We start from the raw sequence: 18,613 nt of genomic DNA on the forward strand, positions 1-18,613 counted from the left end.
ATGTAAGATCTCACAGAGGGATACAAACATGGGGAGAGCACAGGCTCTGCAGTCTGTTTCTTCCCTGCCCCCCAGAATTCCACAGAAATCCCTTCCAAGTGGTTTGGGAGGAAGGGGTAAAGGTGGTGCACCCTGGAAGCAGCTGCCCTCTTTCCCTTCAAGCAAGAGTCGTTCTGCATCTCTTCAGCTATTATTGTACATAGGGTTGCCAGGCATCCGGTTTTTGACCGGAATGCCCGGTTGAAAAGGGACTCTGGCGGTTCCAGACAGCACTGCTGACCGGGTCGCTAAAAGTCCAGTTGGCAGTGCAGCGGACCTAAGGTAGGCTCCCAGCCTGCCCTAGCTCCGCACAGCTCCTGGAAGTGGCAGCATGTCCCCTTTCTGGCTCCTAGGCACAGGGGCCAGAGGGCTCTGCATGTTGCCACTGCCCCAAGTGCTGGCTTTGCACCTCCCTCTGGCTGGGAACTGCGGCCAAAGGCAGTTGCAGGGGTGGCACCTGCCAGGACGGGCAGCACGCAGAGGTAGGAGCCAGCAATGTCGGCCGCTTCCGGGAGCCACATGAAGTAAGCGCCGCCCAGAGCCCAAACCAACTCCCGCGCCCCAACCCCCTGCCCCAGGTCAGAATCCCCTCCCACACCCTAACTTCCTTCCAGAGCCTGCACCCAACCCTGAGCCCACTCCTGCAAACTAACGCCCTCCCAGAGCCCACACCCCCTCCTGTGCCCCAGCCGAGCCCACTCCTGCAACCTAACTCCCTCCTCCTAGAGCCCACACCTCAACCTGTGCTTCAGCCCAGAGCCCCCTCCTGCACCCTAAACCCCTCATTTCTGCCCCCACCCCAGAGCTCTCGCCCTCAGCCAGAGCCCTCATCCCCTCCCACACCCCAACCCCCAGACTAGTGAAAGTGAATGAGAGTGATGGAGGGAGGGGTGATGGAGTCACCGGGGGGACAGGAGCGGGGTAAGGATGTTTGATTTTATGCGATTAGAAAGTTGGCAACCCTAATTGTGCACCTCGCAGGAGGCAGCCAATGTCAATCTAGATATTTTAGGAACAGTGGGGAGTTGGCAGTACTGGCTTCTGTGAGTATTGAAATGGCTTATGGGATATGAACTCTTCTCTATGTAAGCACCAAAAACCTAACCAGGAAGAAGAAGTAGTAGATGAGGCTTTTATAAACTAAGGCTTGGTCTACACTAAACCCCCAAATCGAACTAAGGTACGCAACTTCAGCTACGTGAATAACGTAGCTGAAGTCGACATACCTTAGTTCGAACTTACCGCCGTCCAGACCCGGCAGGCAGGCTCCCCCGTCGACTCCGCGTACTCCTCGCGGCGAGCAGGATTACCGGAGTCGACGGGGAGCACTTCTGAGTTCGATTTATCACGTCCAGACAGGACGCGATAAATCCAACCCAGAAGTTCGATTGCCTGCCGCCGAACCAGCGCGGTAAGTATAGACAAGCCCTAACAAAATCATCCAAAGCACAGGACTTGGTGGCGATGGGGCACTGCAACTACCCAGACATATGTTGGGAAAATAATACAGCAGCACACATTATCCAACAAATTCTTGGAATACACTGGAGACAATTTTTTATTTCAGAAGGTGGAAAAAGCCATTGGGGGGAATCTGTTCTAGATTTGATTTTGACAACTAGGGAAAACTGGTTGAGATTTGAAAGTGGTAGCTTATGTAAAGTGATCATGAAATGGTAGAGTTCATGATTCTAAGAAGGAATGGTAGGAGGTAAAACAGCACAATAAAGAAAATTGATTTCAAGAAGGCAGACTTTAGCAAACTCAGGGAGTTGGTAGGTAAGAGCCCTTGTGAAGCAAGTCTAGGGAAAAACAGTTCAAGCGAGTTGACAGTTTTTCAGAGAGTCATTATTAATGGCACAAGAGCAAATTATCCCATGTAAGAAAAATAGGAAGTATGGCAAGAGGCCACCCTGGCTTAACCAGGAGATCTTCAATGATCTGAAACTCAAAAAAGACTCCTACAAAAAGTGGAAACTAGGTCAAATTATTAAGGATGAATATAAATAAATAACACAAGTATGTAGGGACAAAATTAGAAAGGCCAAGGCACAAGGCCGGGATTAAACTAGCTAGAGACATTAAAGAGTAACAAGAAAGCATTCTACAAATACATTAGAAGCAAGAGGAAGACCAAGGAGAGGGTAGGCCCATTACTCAATGAGCGAGGGGAAACAATTACAGAAAATGTGGAATTGGCAGAAGTGCTAAATGACTTTTGTTTCAGTTTTCACCAAAAAGTTTAGTAGCAATTGAACAGCTACTTTAATGAATGCCAGTGAAAATGAGGTAGGATCAGAGGTTAAAATAGGAAAAGAACAAGTGAAAAATTACTTAGACAAGTTAGATGTCTTCAAGTCACCAGAACCTGATGTAATACATCCTAGAATTCTCAAGGAGCTGACTGAGGAGATATCTGAGACATTAGTGATTATCCTTGAAAAGTCATGGACAATGAGTGAGCTTCCAGAAGACTGGAAAAGGGCAAATATTTCGACCATCTACAAAAAGGGAAATAAGGACAACCTGGGGAATTACAGACCAGTCAGCTTAACTTCTGTACCCAAAAATATAATATAGCAAATAATTAAGCAATCAATTTGCAAACACCTAGAAGATAATAAGGTGATAAGTAAAGGTCAGCATGGATTTGTCAAGAACAAATCGTGTCAAACCACCCTGATAGCTTTTTTTGACAAGGTAACAAGCTTTGTGGATGGGGGGAAGCGGTAGATGTGGTATATCTTGACTTGCGTAAGGCTTTTGATATTGTGTCGCATGACCTTCTCATAAACAAACTAGGAAAATGCAACCTAGATGGAGCTACGATAAGGTGGGTGCATAACTGATTGGGAAACCGTTCCCAGAGAGTAGTTATCAGTGGTCAAAATGGAAGGGCATATCAAGTGGGGTCCTTCAGGGATTAGTTCTGGGTCCAGTTCTGTTCAATATCTTCACCAGTGATTTAGATAATGGCATAGCGAGTACACTTATAATGTTTGTGGACAATCCCAAGCTGGGAGGGGTTGCAAGTGCTTTGGAGGATAGGATTAAAATTCAAAATGATCTGGACAAACCAGAGAAATGGTCTGAAGTAAAGAGGATGGAATTCAATGAGGAAAAATGCAAAATACTCCACTTAGGAAGTAGTTGGTAGCACAAAACCTAGGTGTACTAAGGAAGACAGTCCTGAAAAGTAAAATGCCACAGTTTGATCATGTGGTTGCAAGTGTGACTTTTTTTTTTTTGGTACAGGACTAGCCTCAAGTTGGCAAAAGCCTAGCTTCTTCCTGTAATCTTGTCTGACTAGCTGCCATGTGATGGTAAACTAGATCCCTGCTTCTTTAATACAGATGTAGACAGCAATAACAACACAGGTAATGCTATGCCTGGGTCAGGCCCTACTGAGAGGCCCACAAGCAAGTATCCACATGATTGAAGTGTAAAAGTCTGACCCTGGCTTGCCCAGTAGTTGCTTTGTTTAGGTTGCAGGCAGGCAGTGTATCATCCAGGGGGCAGCAGGATTATTAGGTATACAGGTGCACATGCTGTACAAAGGGGGGGGCAGGGAGCGACAGAGAGATGCTTATTGCTGTACTAGCTACATGGTTGGTTGAGTGAGTCCAAATCTGCTAATCAACTTTAGGAATCTTTACTGCGAACTGATGCCTTCATGTCATAGCAGGCACAAAAGGCCTCACGTGTTAATTAGCCGACTCACCAAAAGGCTAAATGCAAAGCTGCATGCTGATATTTGGCATAGCCACCAGAGGGCAGTGTTACCAGATCATTAAGTTGCTGATTGCTAAACTTCACTCACTTGATTCACAGCAAGCTATTCTGGTGAAGCATTTCCCCCAAGCCCTGTGGCCTTGCGTTCTCATGTGTGGTTTCTCTGCACGGGCAGGGCACACACTGCCAGTGTCTGTATTGCAGCAGCAGGACTCTAGTGATATGGCAGCTAGTCAGAAAATTCCACTGGGGCAGACTGTGAAGGACAAAGCAATGTCTGATAAATGCCAGAACAGTTGAGCCAGCACAAAACTAATAACCATGGAGGGTAATGAATGACCCTAGCTTGAATGTAATGTAGGGGCCAGGCACTGCTTGAATCCCCAAGCACAGCCAGCGTTGTGTTTGGGCACTGAGCTTCTGAGTGCTAGTTACTTTTTAGTATAAAATTGTGTTTTCTTTACTCTGCCCATCTTAAAATCCATTTATTTGGGCAAATTCTGGCCTTCCTGCTCGCTCCCCTTTTGCAGCTGATGAATTGTCTGGCTCACCTTTGATGGCTAGTCCAGTGTGTGGCTCTACTACAAAGCCCTTGCTACTGAAAAGGGCAGCTGCTCCCCCCGAGCCCACCAAGACATGGACTCCATGACTTTCCAGGGCCTCCATGATTTCTGCAGCCGGCAGGTGAGACTGACTCCAGGGCCGCCCGAGCAGCTAGGGTGGCCCCAGGTCCAGCCGCATCGCACACACACCCCCACGCCGCCCCTAGCAACGGCGGCAGCAGTCCCAGGCCGCCACCCCCCCACCAGCAGCAGCGGCAGTCTCAGGCCAGCAGAGCTGTCCCCCACCAGCAGCAGCAGCAGGGGTCCCAGGCTGCCCCTTGCCAGCAGTGGTAGCAGCAGTCCCAGGCCACCCCCACATCCCGAGCACCAGCGCTAGGGTGACCAGATGTCCTGATTTTATAGGGACAGTCTCGATTTTTGGGTCTTTTTCTTATATAGGCTCCTATTACCCCCCACCCCCCAGCCCTTGTCCTGATTTTTCACATTTGCTGTCTGGTCACCCTAACCAGCGGGCACCCAGGAGCTTCCCCCCCCACCAAGTACCAGAAGGTGCCCCGGAGTGCGCCCCCCCCTGCTCCAGAGCATCAGCTGCCCCCCCAGAGCCCACCAGAGCACCCATCATTTAGTCAGGGGTATAAAGTACAAGTCATGGACAGGTCACAGGGCCGTGAATTTTTGTTTATTGCCTGTGACCTGTCCATGACTTTTACTAAAAATACCCATGACTAAATTGTAGCCTTAATTATGATGCTTAACTAACAATTTCTGAACTGAATTTGGTGAATTGTCAGTAGAGCTGGGTGACTAACTTAAAAGGAATTTTTTAAAGGGTGGGAGGAATTATGTCCTGCTTTTCTTTCTGATGTGCCCTGAGACATGTGACAGCCTCTCCCCCTCCCACCCCCTCCCACTCCATAAGAACAGAAAGAGGACTCACTCTTCCTTTTTTTTGGCCTCAGATATTAGCAATGGGGGGGGGACTCAACATTTGCCATTTTAATTTAAAAAAGGAGGGGGGGGGGGCTCATTTTTCTACAGTGTGTTTGTGAACCATGTGCCACTTTTTTTTCAGCCAGCTCAGTCAGGAGCCTACCGTCTGGTTTTGCTGGCAGGGCACGGCACGCTACGCTGGGCTGAATATTGAAAACTCTTCCATCCGCACTGAAGGGCTGGTGAAGCCAGGCTGGCTGCAGACTGTCAGGCAGCGACGTTAAACAGCTGGTACCAGACGAAAACTTTCCGCCAGCTGACTAACCTTCCTTCCACCTCAGGGCTTAGCTCGCTCCTGCCTCTTGGGACAGGGCGTGGCCAGTTTGGTCAGTAGGTGCTATGGGGCGGGCTGGCCTACAGAAGGGAGCATGGCCTATAGTTTTGGCGGAGGAGACAAGTGCGGAGCTGGCTCCTGTCAGAAAAGCAGCCAGTTCCTCGGGTGGGGGAGGGAGAGGCACTGAAAAAGAAGGGGAGACACTAAGGGCTTGGCCTTAAAACTTGGCATTGCTGTGGCTCTCTGTGTGGTGTTTGGCCAGACCTAGTGCCCCTGCTCTGGGCCCGAGTGGTTGGAGCGCAGTTGCCGAGGGCTAGACAAACCCTCCCTTCGTCTCACTGATGAGTGTAAGCACAGTGCTGCAGCAGTTCCTTTTCCAGGCAGCACAACCCCAGCAAAGTCGCAGAGAAAAAATCCCCCAGTTGATGGCAGAGATTGGAAAAATGACTGGGGACTCAGCCGCCACCTCCTCCCTGAACTGTAGGCCAGGCCTGAGGCTTTAAAGAAGCTCATCAGGCACCATGACTAAGTAGCCAGTGTCAATGCTGCACGGATTTTCAACATGCTGTCAAGGCCCCATGGCACAAGAGCAATAGGCAGACACCCTCTCCTATGCGTGTTTGTGCAGCCTGTACTTGGCACCACGGTCCCATACCCAACATAGTCCCTTCCGGTCATGCGTGCCCCCATGGGAACGTACAGCAGGATGAGAGAGACGGATCATTATAATGTGGACTCCTGAGTCTCAGACAGGCTGATTGGATCACTCCGTAGCTCTGAGCTACTCATAAGTAGCTTACCTGTCAATTGTTTGCATTACGCCTAGAAAAACCTCTGTTGCTTTCATTTTTGTCTTTAATGAACGGGCCAAGATTTGTACTTTCTCAGCAGGGATTTTTCTCGTTCTTGGCTCCCCCCCGTGCACTGTTGCATTACTGTGCCTGACCCACAGAGGTTTGTGGATCGGGTACAGTAACGGGTGAGACAATGTGCATCAGTGGGCTCGGCTACACACAGTCCTATTCTAATGCTAACTCTGACAGTGGCCTTAGGCAAATCGCCGATCTTCTCTCCATAAGTTTCCCCATGCTCAGCTTTAAAATGGGAAGACAGTTGATTCCACTACTTTACCTATCTTTGTGGGGGTAGTGCGAGAACATACGAGCAGCGTTTTGCCTTTGCTATGCCTGCTTGCAGGTATACGCTTATGTGTACAGGTGGCCAGGTTGCCATCCTGCCATGTGCAGCAGCAAATGGCTGGCGTGTGTTGGTTCACTGGGTATTTGCATATGGAAACCAGGTGCGTGCAGCAATGCAGCTAAGTGAGCCTCATGGTAAAAGGTTGGCTCCACTTAGTTCATGTTTGCCCAAAGCTTTGAACAAATGCAAAGTGCTAGGGCCTGATAAGTATTTTTGTTAAGCAAGTTCAAAGCCTTGTCAAGGCAGCTGTTCTCAAAGTGAGTTCAAGGACACTGGTATAGTTGTCAGAACTATATGAACATAGATAAGGTCCCCACTAGTTTGGAAAGAATGGGCCTTTGTCATAAATGGTGTAAAGGTCAGTTCTGTGTAAATGTCACAGTCTCCAGCATGCAAATGTGCCGATCGGTCGTCTTTTCTAGAAGGCAGCGCCTCTTCATTAATTTATTAGCCTCTTTCCTCACCAGAATGAGTTTTTTTAATTGCAGGAAGCAGAGATTGCATGAAGAGTCCATGACTCTGGCACTGAACAGACAATGCTACACATGGGAGACTATCTAGCTGAAGGGTTTCGATAGTGCCCACCACCTTAGGAGTCAAGCGCTTGGCACTGGCCAGTTATTTATGTATTAAATGTGCAAGTGTCCACTGACGTGTCATCTCGGTGTGATTAAAATAGTAAACTAAGTGGCAGCATGGTCCCCTGGAGGAGATGGACTGATGCATCTTTGCTCTCTACTCTCTCAGCTGCTGAGACTGCTCCTGTTCTACTCTTGGTTGTTTGTTTCTGCTTTGTTTAAATCAATCCTGACTCATGACCACAGGAGATTCTTCCCATTCGCATCCCTGGAAGAAGCACAGCAGGAAGGAGGGGGATGCAGTTAAGGCACAGGACTGCTAGTCAGGAGATCTGCGTGATCTTGGGCAAGTCATTTCCCTGGGAGCTGCGTAGCATAATGATGAGCACAACAGACTGCTGACAATGACTCCTGAATGTTTAGCAACACATTGCCTTTTGGGTAATATAGCAAATGTCTGCACAGCATCTGGGAGCAAAGCTCCCAGCCCGGGGCCACAGGGTCACACTAGCGCTCTAAAAATAGCTGTGTAGGCAATGTTTTTATATTGTGTAGCTCAGGCTGTAGCCTGGGCTCTCACACCAACCCTGCTCCCTAGGCCTGAGAGCCCAAGCTCTAAGGTATAACATAAAAGCACTGTCTACACAACTGTTTAGAGCACTACTGTGAGCCCTGCTAGCATGAGTCTGGGGACTTGGGCTGAGCATTCCCCGATGCTTTGTAGACATACCCACAGAGAAAGTGTAGGCCACATTCTTCCTGAAGGTGCAGGCACTTGCCCTTCCTTGCTTTCAAGGGGAGCTGCTGGTAATGTGAGAAGGGGAGACAGGAACATGCCCAGCTTTCCTGATTATGGATGAACCTAAGGGAGAAATCCTTAGAATACACAGGATGTTTCTTGTCATTTTGTGCACTGTAGCCTGTTCACATAAAAATATTTGACGTGTCTCCCTTTCTTAAGTTGATCTCACATTTGCTACTCAGAAAATGTAATCCCTTACTTGTATATATGGCATGAGAGAGAGATGCTCCCTAGAAAACACTATAGCACTTCGAAACTACAGTAGGACCTCAGCGTTACGAACCCCTTGGGAATGGAGGTTGTTCGTAACTCTGTAATGATGGTAATAAAATGTTATGGTTGTTCTTTCAAAAGTTTACAACTGAATATGGACTTAATACAGCTTTGAAACTTTACTGTGCAGAAGAAAAATGCTGCTTTCCCTTTATTTTTTAGTAGTTTACATTAAACACAGTACTGTACTGGCTTCTTTTTTGTCTCTGCTGCTGCCTGATCATGTACTTCTGGTTCCAAGTGAGGTGTGTGGTTGACTGGTCAGTTCGTAACCCTGGTGTTCAGAACTCTGAGGTTCTATTGTAATCACATCTGGCCAATAAAGGTCTGACCATGCTCCCAGTGACCTCAGTAGCAAACCCCTCACTTACTTGAATAGAAGCAGCTTCAGAGCCGCTGTGCTGATGCAGGCTGCCTTGTTCTTGACAAAGCAGAGTTCAGGAGCCAGCATGCCATCCTTTAAGTCCGTGCTGAACCATTCCTCCCTACATGATTTGTGAAGTGGGAAGGGTCTGGGGTGACTCACCCACGCCCCCTTTCAACTCCAAAAGGAAGGCAGAGATTTGAAATCCTGCCTCACTGAAGTGTATTCAGATGTGTATGACAAGTAATGGGCCAGTAACATTCCCCAGGGCACACCAACCTTGTATATAAAAAAAAAGATACACAAGCTTAAGTCATCAGCTATTTCAAAATACACCCCTACTAGCTACTCATCATGGACTCCAAGGTAGAGTGGCTAAGTCAATGGTGCGCACAGCAGCCTTCCAAACGGTTTGACTTGGGTTCAATTGCCAGCCTGAATATTTCAGAGGCGGTACAGTCTAGCAGACAGGATCCTTGACTGCAAATCAGGGGCTCTGGCTTCTAGATCCTGGGTTCTACTGGTCTGCTGTGTGAACGTGAACAAGACACTTCATCTTTCTCTGCCAGTGTCTTCTCCCACTTTGTCCGTCTTGTGAGCCCATGGGGGCAGGGCTGTCATGTGTCTGTACAGAGTATGTGGCCTGGAGCTCAACTGCTGTCACTAGGTGCTACTGTAATATAAATGTTCAGTAATAAATATTGATCTATCATTTAAGTGCTATCAGCAATAGATGGGGTGGAATCCTGGCCCCACTAATTCTATGCGAGTTTTGCCATTTACTTCAGTGGAGCCAGGATGTCACCCTAGACGAATGTCATTCTGATGGGTAGCGAAGACTTGTGGCTTACTGTTGAAATTACTTAAGGCATGTGGAATCATGATGCCAGTCTCTCTCTCTCTCTCTCTCTCTCATAGTTTTAATTACTGTATGAAGCATCTAGATACTACGGAGAAGAGTGCTTTCCAAAAATACTAGATGGGTGTAGGGCAAACACAACTGAGCGGAACTATTTACTGTAACACTCAGATGGAAAGAGTGTGCCAAATTCCATAATTAGTGAAGGCCCAAGTTCCCTATCAGACAACTCTTTCCCCATTTGTTGAAGTAGATTGAGAATGGATAGCTTATTTTTCATTACAGGAGGAGGACTGTGATGCCTGTTTTAGTCAAATTCTTCATATTTGAATAAACTGTCTAAAAACCTCAGTTAAATGGGTTGGTTTGTAGTTTCCGGGCACTCATCTGTATCAAAGAAGGTTTCTATGTACAGATGTAACAGCATTCTGCGAGTTGCCACAAACCAAGTCTCCAGATCCAAACATCCCTTGACCTTCGGGTGGGATTTGGAATCTGGATTCTGCAGCTCAAGCCTCTCTGGTTTATTTTTTCCTCCTCCCTCCAAGTGTTCTTTTCACCTCTCTCATTGATAAATTGTGTCTTGGAATCACCCAGCTCCCACCGATATTAATTTTAGTCCCTGGGAGAAATTGCGATTTCCTGTCAGGAGCTGTTTCTGAGACAAAACAGGAGCCCTGATTGACGCACAAAAGGAAATTGAAAAGTCTATCTTTACTCAAGATGAATCAGAGAAGACCTCATCTTTCAACTAATTAGAAATGTGTGTCCCAGCCTGCTGTGAAATATTATTATGGAGCCTAATGGGCTCCTCAAGCTTAATTTAATCACCATCATTTCTGGTGCTCTCTCCTTTTACAAATGCTAAACAAGTTGAGTTTGGGAAAGATTTTTGCATTGCCCTGAGTGTGCTGGAAATAACTTCATACTAGCCTGAAAACACGGAGCCAGCCCTATGTGCAATAAACTGGAAGGAGGTGGATGGGTCTGGCTCTGTACAGGGCCACATTAACAATCTGGAATTCTTGGCCCACCAGTGCATGGGCCCCCTTAGCCCCTATCCCAGCCCCATGCTGTGGTCCCACTTCTGCTTGTGGTGGCAGTGGCCACCCTTACAAGAGCTGGCTTCTGGAGTGCCCAGTGTCACTTTCTGGGGCAGACTGGGGCCTCGCTGCTCTTTGGACCACTGTGGGCAGGCTGGGGTATGTTCAGGACGACAGATGACACAGCTCCACTTACTCCGCTGTAGGCATGAAACTCTCTGTATGGGTCCCTCTTCCCCTACGGGAGCCACAATGGGGGAGAACAGCTAGACCATCTGCCCACACCGAATCTTCTGCTGGGGCCCCTCAGAGCAGTGGGTTTCAGAGTTAACAACCCACTAAGATGGATGAGGCCATTCACACCTTTCAGAGCTACTGTTTCAGGCTGCCTGCAGCCTAAGGCAGACGTCACTGCATCAGTTATACGTGGCTGGCTTCGCAAACATGAGAGCTAGAACATTTTTTGTAGATGAAGGCTGAGATTCTGATGTTATCACATGACTCTAGGAGCTGAGGCCCTATGCTGCCTATGTGTTAATGCAGTCCCTGATATGGGCCCCTCCTAGGAGGTCCTGAGCACATCCTGAGACACTGAATGCCCCAACTCCCATTGGTTTCAGCACCTTGCAGGAGACACTCCACAGCTCAGAGGATCAGACCCTTTAGTGAATAGCTCTGAAGCTTTTCCACACAAAACCCCCCTCGCTACTCTAGAGAGGCCCCCTTATCAGCAGTGAAGCGCAGTGTGTCAGTTCCAGCCATGTGGCATGGCACTGAAGGTCACAGGAAGGCCAAATTGGATTGTAGCCTGGGACTGTCAGGCCCTGGGCCAGCGAAGACTGCAAATGTGATATTTGCAAAGCACGTTGGCTCTGAAGGAAGTGATCATCTGTCCTCCTCCATCTGTGGAAGTTGTGGCTTATGGATGGGAGAGAGAGAATTTATCAATGAAAAGATTCTAAGTGAAGGTGTTTTTTGAGAAGGTGGGGGGGGAGTGAGGGAAGGAAATAAACAGTGATTAAAAAGTGTAGATTAGTAACCATGCCTTTAATAACTTGTAAATATAATTTTAAAATTTCAAGCAGCTAAGATATACATTTGTCGTCTATGCCTGACATCTTCAAAGTAAACCATGTGTTGATGACCTATTTGTTTGGTTTCACCCCTTTTCTAAAGCATACAAATTAAATTCTCAATCACCTTAATATACAACAGTTTTATGGACAAAAATCTCACCTGATTTCTATCCTTTCACTGAAGTGTTTGCTATGCAATTATAGCTGGAGAACGTAATATTTCATTCAACAAACAGAAAAACCCAGATTTAAGCTAATAGAAGAAATACTTCAAGAGGTTCTCTCCCCACTCTCAACCTCCTCCACCAAACAAAACACCCAGAATCACAGCGCCCATTTCCTAGAAGAAGAAGAAAAATGGCAAGAATATCTAGGCAACTCTTTTTGGACCCAAGGCTTTATTTATCTCAGACATCACAGTGCAATGATTTCCCCTTCCACAATGTTCAGCCTCTAGCAAAGAAACTGCATTCACATCTGAACAAATCAAATGGAACCACATAGGGCAACCCTGCGAGCCCAAAGTTACACTCCTAGAACCATGTTCCAGCTTCTTCAAGAAGTGGCTTGATTTGCAGAGGGGCTGCACCTCTGCAGCGTCCATTGACTCTATGGGAGCTGGGGTTGCTCAGCTGCTCAGAGTTAGGCCATTTCTATTTAGATGCCTAAATAAGAATTTCGGAGTCTGATTCAGGTCCCCAGGTTTGAATGTTTTGGGCATGATGTTCCCAGCACAGGCAAGTATGAAGGAGCAGTAACTGAACCACTCCAGAATCTACGTCAGAGGGTTCCCAACCATGGCACAGGTACTGTATTGGCACAGGTATTGGTACTTTAGGCTTGTATCATTGATACGCTACCTGGGCTTCCCTTAGGACTCAGCTTAGGGTTCACTCCTGTGAAGTGCTGAGTGCCCCCACTGACACTGAAGTCAATGGGAGATGCACGCTTCAGGACTGTGCCCAGAATAAGAAGTGGTGAATAAGGCCCAATTCTGTTTCCACTGAAGTCAATGATAAAATTTCCACTTATTTCAATGGGAGCAGGAGCAGGTCCTTAGCAATGCACCTCTGCCCTTAGCCCTGATGTATTGCCTGGCTCCCATTCAAAGTGCATGTTCTAATTCCCAGTGGAGCTAGGACTTCTCCTGATCAGTCTTATTACAAGACTGGAGTTTGGGGCAGCCTAGGCTGCATTGTAGGGTTAGATCAGATACAGAGGGATGGGAGACAGTGGGCACTGGCTGCCCCACCCAAAGTATTAGCCTAATTCCCAGGTTCAGTTGGTCAAACTGGTGGGAAAGCTCTGAGCTTGAGTGAAATCAAAAAGACTGAAGGAATGAGTGAACATAAAAATAAAGTGAAAATGTGAACCTTATTTTTTTCAAATCTATCTCCCACTGCTTTAGCTAACAAATCTACTACATAAGTGCAGATAAGTCAGTCGCCCAACACCCTCTTTCACAGTCCTCATGTGCACGCAGAACTAAAACAAATTCACAACTACAAGTGCAAAGAAAAAGATAGTTACAATCTTCCGAGCTCCTACTTTGTGCATTTATGGAGAGCTCAAGTTTGCTGATAAAAGCAAGAGCAAAGAGGTTCATTCTTCTGGAGTGCACAGATGAAAATCTGCCTTACCAGCTTCTAATACAGAGGGTGTCTAAACTGACATAAATAATCACAGACTTGATTAGAAATAATATATTATTCTAGACTTTTTTTTGTTTTTTAAGTTTTCATGTAAGACCTTTATACTCTTGACATCTATGTGAACAAAGAATCAAACTAAAACAGGCACTTCTCAAGCGCTATTGTGTTGTTAAATGGCATGTGGGAGGAACTGAACAAATATGATTTCATGCCTATGATGGGAAATTAGGGGAGATCTTCATGGTGTTGGCTTTTTCAAGTCTCGGATCTGTTTAATCAAGTAGTTCTTCTCATCGGTGAACTGTTCATCATCTGTCCTCTCTTTCTGGAAATTGCTCAGAAACTCAATTAGCTTGGGTTGGTTTTTCAATAGAATCTCCACGATAGGCTGCGTTTTGTTTGGACTGGCCACAAATACCTAATATGCAAACAAAACCACACACACAGAGAGACAGAAAGAGAGGGATGAACAATCAGAGTCATGACACTGCCCTACATCATTCTCTGTTGAGTCAACTGAATGCTGGTGGCCAGATTCTCTGGTGCCTACTCTGTATCTACTGAGCGCAGTACCCAGTGAGGGGGAGAGGGAAGGGGCTGCATATTTGTTGTTTGCAGCTACCTGACCCTGTGGCCAGTTCTATACTGACCTCAGGCCCAGCATACTTTATAGTAGCCTCCAAGATCCTTTAGTCTAAAGTAGGACAGCTGGCTATGGTTCCCAAGAGGTTGTCTGCCAGCTGGAGATTAGTGCAGTTGCACTCTGACCACGACCCTTCCATTTCTGACAAGCATCAATGCCTCCGGAGCTGCAGGGAGGGCATAGGAACAGATTGTGCTAGCCACATATTAGCTGGGGAGCTCCAACAACTTTCTTGGCCCTTTAGTAGCACAAAGCGGCCAAAACAGGAAAGAAAATCTGACCCTGTATCTTAAACATACGTTAAAGTTTCCCATGATCTTGCTCATTAGCAGCTGGAAGTGAAGTTACACTTGGCCTTGTTATCACTCTCCCTTATTCTGTTCCTTTTATTGACAAATGGTTTGATTGTAATGCCAGCTGTTGAAAGGTGGCTATAAATCCCTGATCACTTCCACATATACAGCCCTCCCTCATGAAATGTCTTAAATCCATATTTACTGGGAGAACAGACGAGTCTTGTGTTGGTGATAGAATTTCCATATTAAACTGAAATGGCCTAAAATTAGACCAAGCAGATTTGTTTTGGTTTGTGAACTTAGGTCACATCCTCCACTGCACCCTAGTCCATTTTAGCAAGCAGGCTGTGAATGGAAATTTACAAGAGCAGGATCCACGTACATTTCAATCTGTTTGCTAAGCTCACAAGGACACAGCAGTGAGGCAGAGCAGAAGGATAGTGTAACACGCTTACATACGCAGCTCACTGCCAGCCCAGTACCTTGGAGGTGCTGTCTGTAGGTCACCCAGGTGAGAAGCTGGGATCTTCCCTTTGTAGCAATCCTGCACTTGGGAGGCACTTGCCTTTTGTCCTCCCTGTAACTCTCTTTTGGCTCCTCGTTAGTCTGGCTCTGAGGGCTTCTCCTGCTTACATCTGCAGCCTCCTTCAAAGGGAGGTTCCACAGCAAGAAGCCGTAGCCTGTACTGATGCCTAAGCATATGTCCCCCCAGCCTAGATCCCAGCCCCTGTGCAGGAAGGACAAGGCCACTGAAGCAGCTCCCCCACCATACCACAAGGTGCAGATTTGCACCCACAAGAGTCCTCTTTTCAACAATCCGGCCCTTTGTTCAGAACTTTTAAAGTCATGGACTTCTTTTAATTCCTGGTGACCTCTAGATGTTTACAAGCAATGGCACCTGACTCAGCAGTGCAAGACTTCACCACAACCCCTTTAGAGCCACCTCCTTGCCAGATGCTTCAAGTTCTCAAAAAGTAGTGTCTGTTATTAGGGGCATGTTCCTTGTTCTGAGAGGTAGTCAGCTCATGGCCCCTTTGAGTGCACTGAGAGGTACAGATAGAGTTTGTTCAGCCACTGCTTTGGCCATTTAAAAACATTCCTTCCATTACAAATAATCCTATTATACAAATTGCATGTTGTTTCCCACAGTTCAGATAAATAAAATAATTGTTTGAGAGAGCACAATGCAAATGTATTTGCAATGTCTTGCATTTTCAGAAGTATCTAATGATTTGGGTGCCCCATCTGAGACACCTTAAAGGAGCCTGACATGCAAAAAGCACCCATCCACAGAAAATCAGGCCCCTTTAAGATGTCTCAAGTAGGCCACACAAAAATTAAAGCACCAAAAATGATTAGTCAATTTGAACATTTAGACCACCACTGTATCTACACAGTATGAAAGGAACAGCCTGTGAACATGCTTGAAAGGATTTAATTTTAACACTGGCTGTAGCCTAAAATATGTATTAGCATAGCAAATGATTAAACGTGAGATGTCTCCTATTAGACTGAATTCTTTAGCTTCTTGTCTGATTGCTTATAGGTTATAATCCTCCCCCTGAAAAACTGGCATAAAAGATAGAAAACTCAAATGTAAATCATCTTTTGACTACTAGACCTACTGCAGGACTCAATTTCAACTCACAAATACTTTTTTCAAACCCTGGGATCATAAAAGGATTGTAAAACTGAATGACCGGCTCCCTCAATCAACTACAGTACCACAATGTCACAGTATTGAAACAAAAACTTTACACATATCTACAACAAACAATCTTTATACCTTGAGGCTAGATCCAGTATGAGGTTTTATTTTTTAAAGTCTCCTGCTAATGCTTCACTTGAAGACAATTAAAAAAAAAAAAATCTCTCTCTCTCTCCCTGGAAACAACATCAGTATTCCAGCTAGTTGGAATATTTCTGAAAAAAATAATTTTGTGGAGATATATTAGTTTCAACAACATATCTGTCAGAAGGGTTTTGTGATTGAGAGTTCTCTGGTCACTTCGGAGGAGTTTTGACACAACTCCACTTTGTGAAAATGTTTGAAAGGTTGTTTTTCATTCCAACATGGAATGAAAACAAATGTCAAAACTCAAAAGTTGCCATGAAATAGAACTGTTGTCCTCTAGCTGGCTTTAAATCAGTATTATCCATCAAAATTGATAAACTGTACACTCCATATCCACTCCATAAAGTATTTGATCAGAGAGTTCTGGAGTCTGACCTTGGTTCTCACAATTAATGACAACGCGTCATCATCATCCCAAGGGAACACAACAGGGATAAAGATACTAAAATGGTCTGATGCTCGATGCGTCATTGTGTTGTCACTAATAATCTTTGTTTTTTTAAGCACGGAGGCCAAGGCTACTGAATGTCACAGGATCTTGATGAGAATAGTTCACTGCAACCTCTGACCTACTTTCAAATGGTTAGAGATTATGGTCCAAATCTAGCATGCATAACTCTATACATTAACAGGCCAATTGACCCACCAGGGCTGAAACTGGTCCCATGATTTTCTCATATGCATCGCAGGGGGATTACCACCTCGCTAGAAGTGCATGAAAGCTCACGTAGCTGCACCTACAACATCCCCCACAGACCAAGAATTATCAAGTCTATAGCTCAGAAATAACACAAACTCGGCTTCTGCCCCATGCTGAGCAGAAACGGTCAGTATTGTCAAGTTATGCAGAACCGTTTGCAGAGTGAGCGACAGGAGGTAGCTTTGTGGTGTGCATGAAAGAGAATGGAAAAATGAAGCTAAGGTCAATCTATTTTTAGATTTAAACACTAAAACCTATCTTGCTACATCTCTGCTTAAGAAAAATGTGATCTTATCCTGAACCACCACTGTGGGGTGAGTTCACAAAATAATTGAATTGTTTAACATGATAGTCAAAAGAGGCTGATACTATTCTATATTTGTATGTGCATTGTGTGCAATATACTGCAGTGTGCTTTACTTTTGATTGCCTGCAAGAGAACAAAGAAGCAAAAATCACATACTTGGATGGACCAATAATAGTAACACACATATTTGTCAAAAGAAAACACATGAGTATTCAGAAAGACTCTTTTATTGTTCAACTTCCAAACCAGATATTGATTCTCCTGCTGGAATGGAGAGGGAGAAAAGGTGTGTGTGTGTCTGTGTGTTTTATTAACACTTAAGATAATCACTAATCCCTTTGTTTTTGTTACTTGGGGTCTACCTATATTCCCCAGGCTTTTAGGTGGCCATAAGTGGGTGACTGGTTGTGTGGGGTGGAGGCTAAGGGTTGAAGAGGTCTCATTTTGTTCAAGCAAGGGTAAGGGAGGGAGCAGGAATGATGAGGGAGGTAGAGGTCATGCTGGTGAGGGAACTGGGCGGAAGTACTGAAAATTAGACCTCATTACTTCTTTTCTGTACCTCTGGGCAGAGTACTCTGGATGAGTACGACTGTCCTCTGGGCTTGAAGAGTTAATTGCATTTTTAATTACCATCAAACTTAACTGTAAAATATTGAGAATTATAGATGCTCATGGTTCTAGTTAAAATATTGCAGCTTCAAACCCTCAATAATCAGATACTGCCTCAAGGAGCTGAGAGTCATATGCCTTCTTCAGGGTCAACTGGGGCCTGGGAGAGCTGGAATTTGGATACTTACATAACAAGCACTTTTTTCATTTCAAATGTGCCTAGCTGCAAGAACATCCAAGTCAGGTAATTTAAACCCAAATCTTTTGGCAGCTCGCAGTAAGTAGCAAGTATCAGCTGCTTGGCAAATCTTTGATTTCATATCGGTATTGGCACTCTGTGGTAATTTAAAACCGGACTAACTGGATACTTTCAGCATAGTTTTAAAGTTATGTGAAAATAAAGACAGAGAGCCCGACTTCCTCCCCCACCCTCGGTTACACCAGCATACAGCTAGAGTAACCAGGGGGAGAATCAGGCCCAAGGACTCTGCACCCAGAGCAACAAGGCACATCACTGCCTTTCACCTGCCAGAAAGGGCGTCGGGACAAGGCAGTAGTTTTTCCATGAAGCGTACATCCTCTTTCATATTTAGGGATTTCCTGGATTGGTTCCCATCATCAGCATAGAATTTATGAATAAAGGAAAACTCAGGACAAAATGCTCAGTGCCCTTCTCTCGTGCGTGTAGTAAGTGAAGGCCCTGATGGCCTGACTGGGACTTTTGGCACTGCACAAAATACATGGGTAGGCACTGTCCC

At 45.8% G+C, this 18,613-nt stretch overlaps 1 protein-coding gene and 1 long non-coding RNA gene across 11 annotated transcripts in view; one reads left to right on the forward strand and one right to left on the reverse strand.

Annotated features, from left to right (window-relative positions):
• Positions 1-4,301: 4,301 nt before the first annotated feature.
• LOC135983237 (uncharacterized) lies at positions 4,302-8,643 on the forward strand. Its single transcript, XR_010600836.1, has 2 exons — positions 4,302-4,455; positions 5,407-8,643. It is a non-coding gene; the product is annotated as an uncharacterized LOC135983237 (long non-coding RNA).
• Positions 8,644-11,745: 3,102 nt separating this feature from the next.
• CAB39L (calcium binding protein 39 like) overlaps positions 11,746-18,613 on the reverse strand; it is a 101,387-nt gene continuing 94,519 nt past the window's right edge. For all 10 annotated transcript variants that reach the window (XM_065593936.1, XM_065593889.1, XM_042842734.2 and 7 more), the window contains one exon: positions 11,746-13,863. In XM_065593936.1, the coding sequence (XP_065450008.1) occupies positions 13,684-13,863 (180 nt within the window). In that variant the 3' untranslated portion in view covers positions 11,746-13,683. The remainder of the gene's footprint in view (positions 13,864-18,613) is intronic.

This window comes from Chrysemys picta, chromosome 1 (genome assembly GCF_011386835.1).
Source record: "Chrysemys picta bellii isolate R12L10 chromosome 1, ASM1138683v2, whole genome shotgun sequence".
Taxonomy (NCBI): domain Eukaryota; kingdom Metazoa; phylum Chordata; order Testudines; family Emydidae; genus Chrysemys; species Chrysemys picta.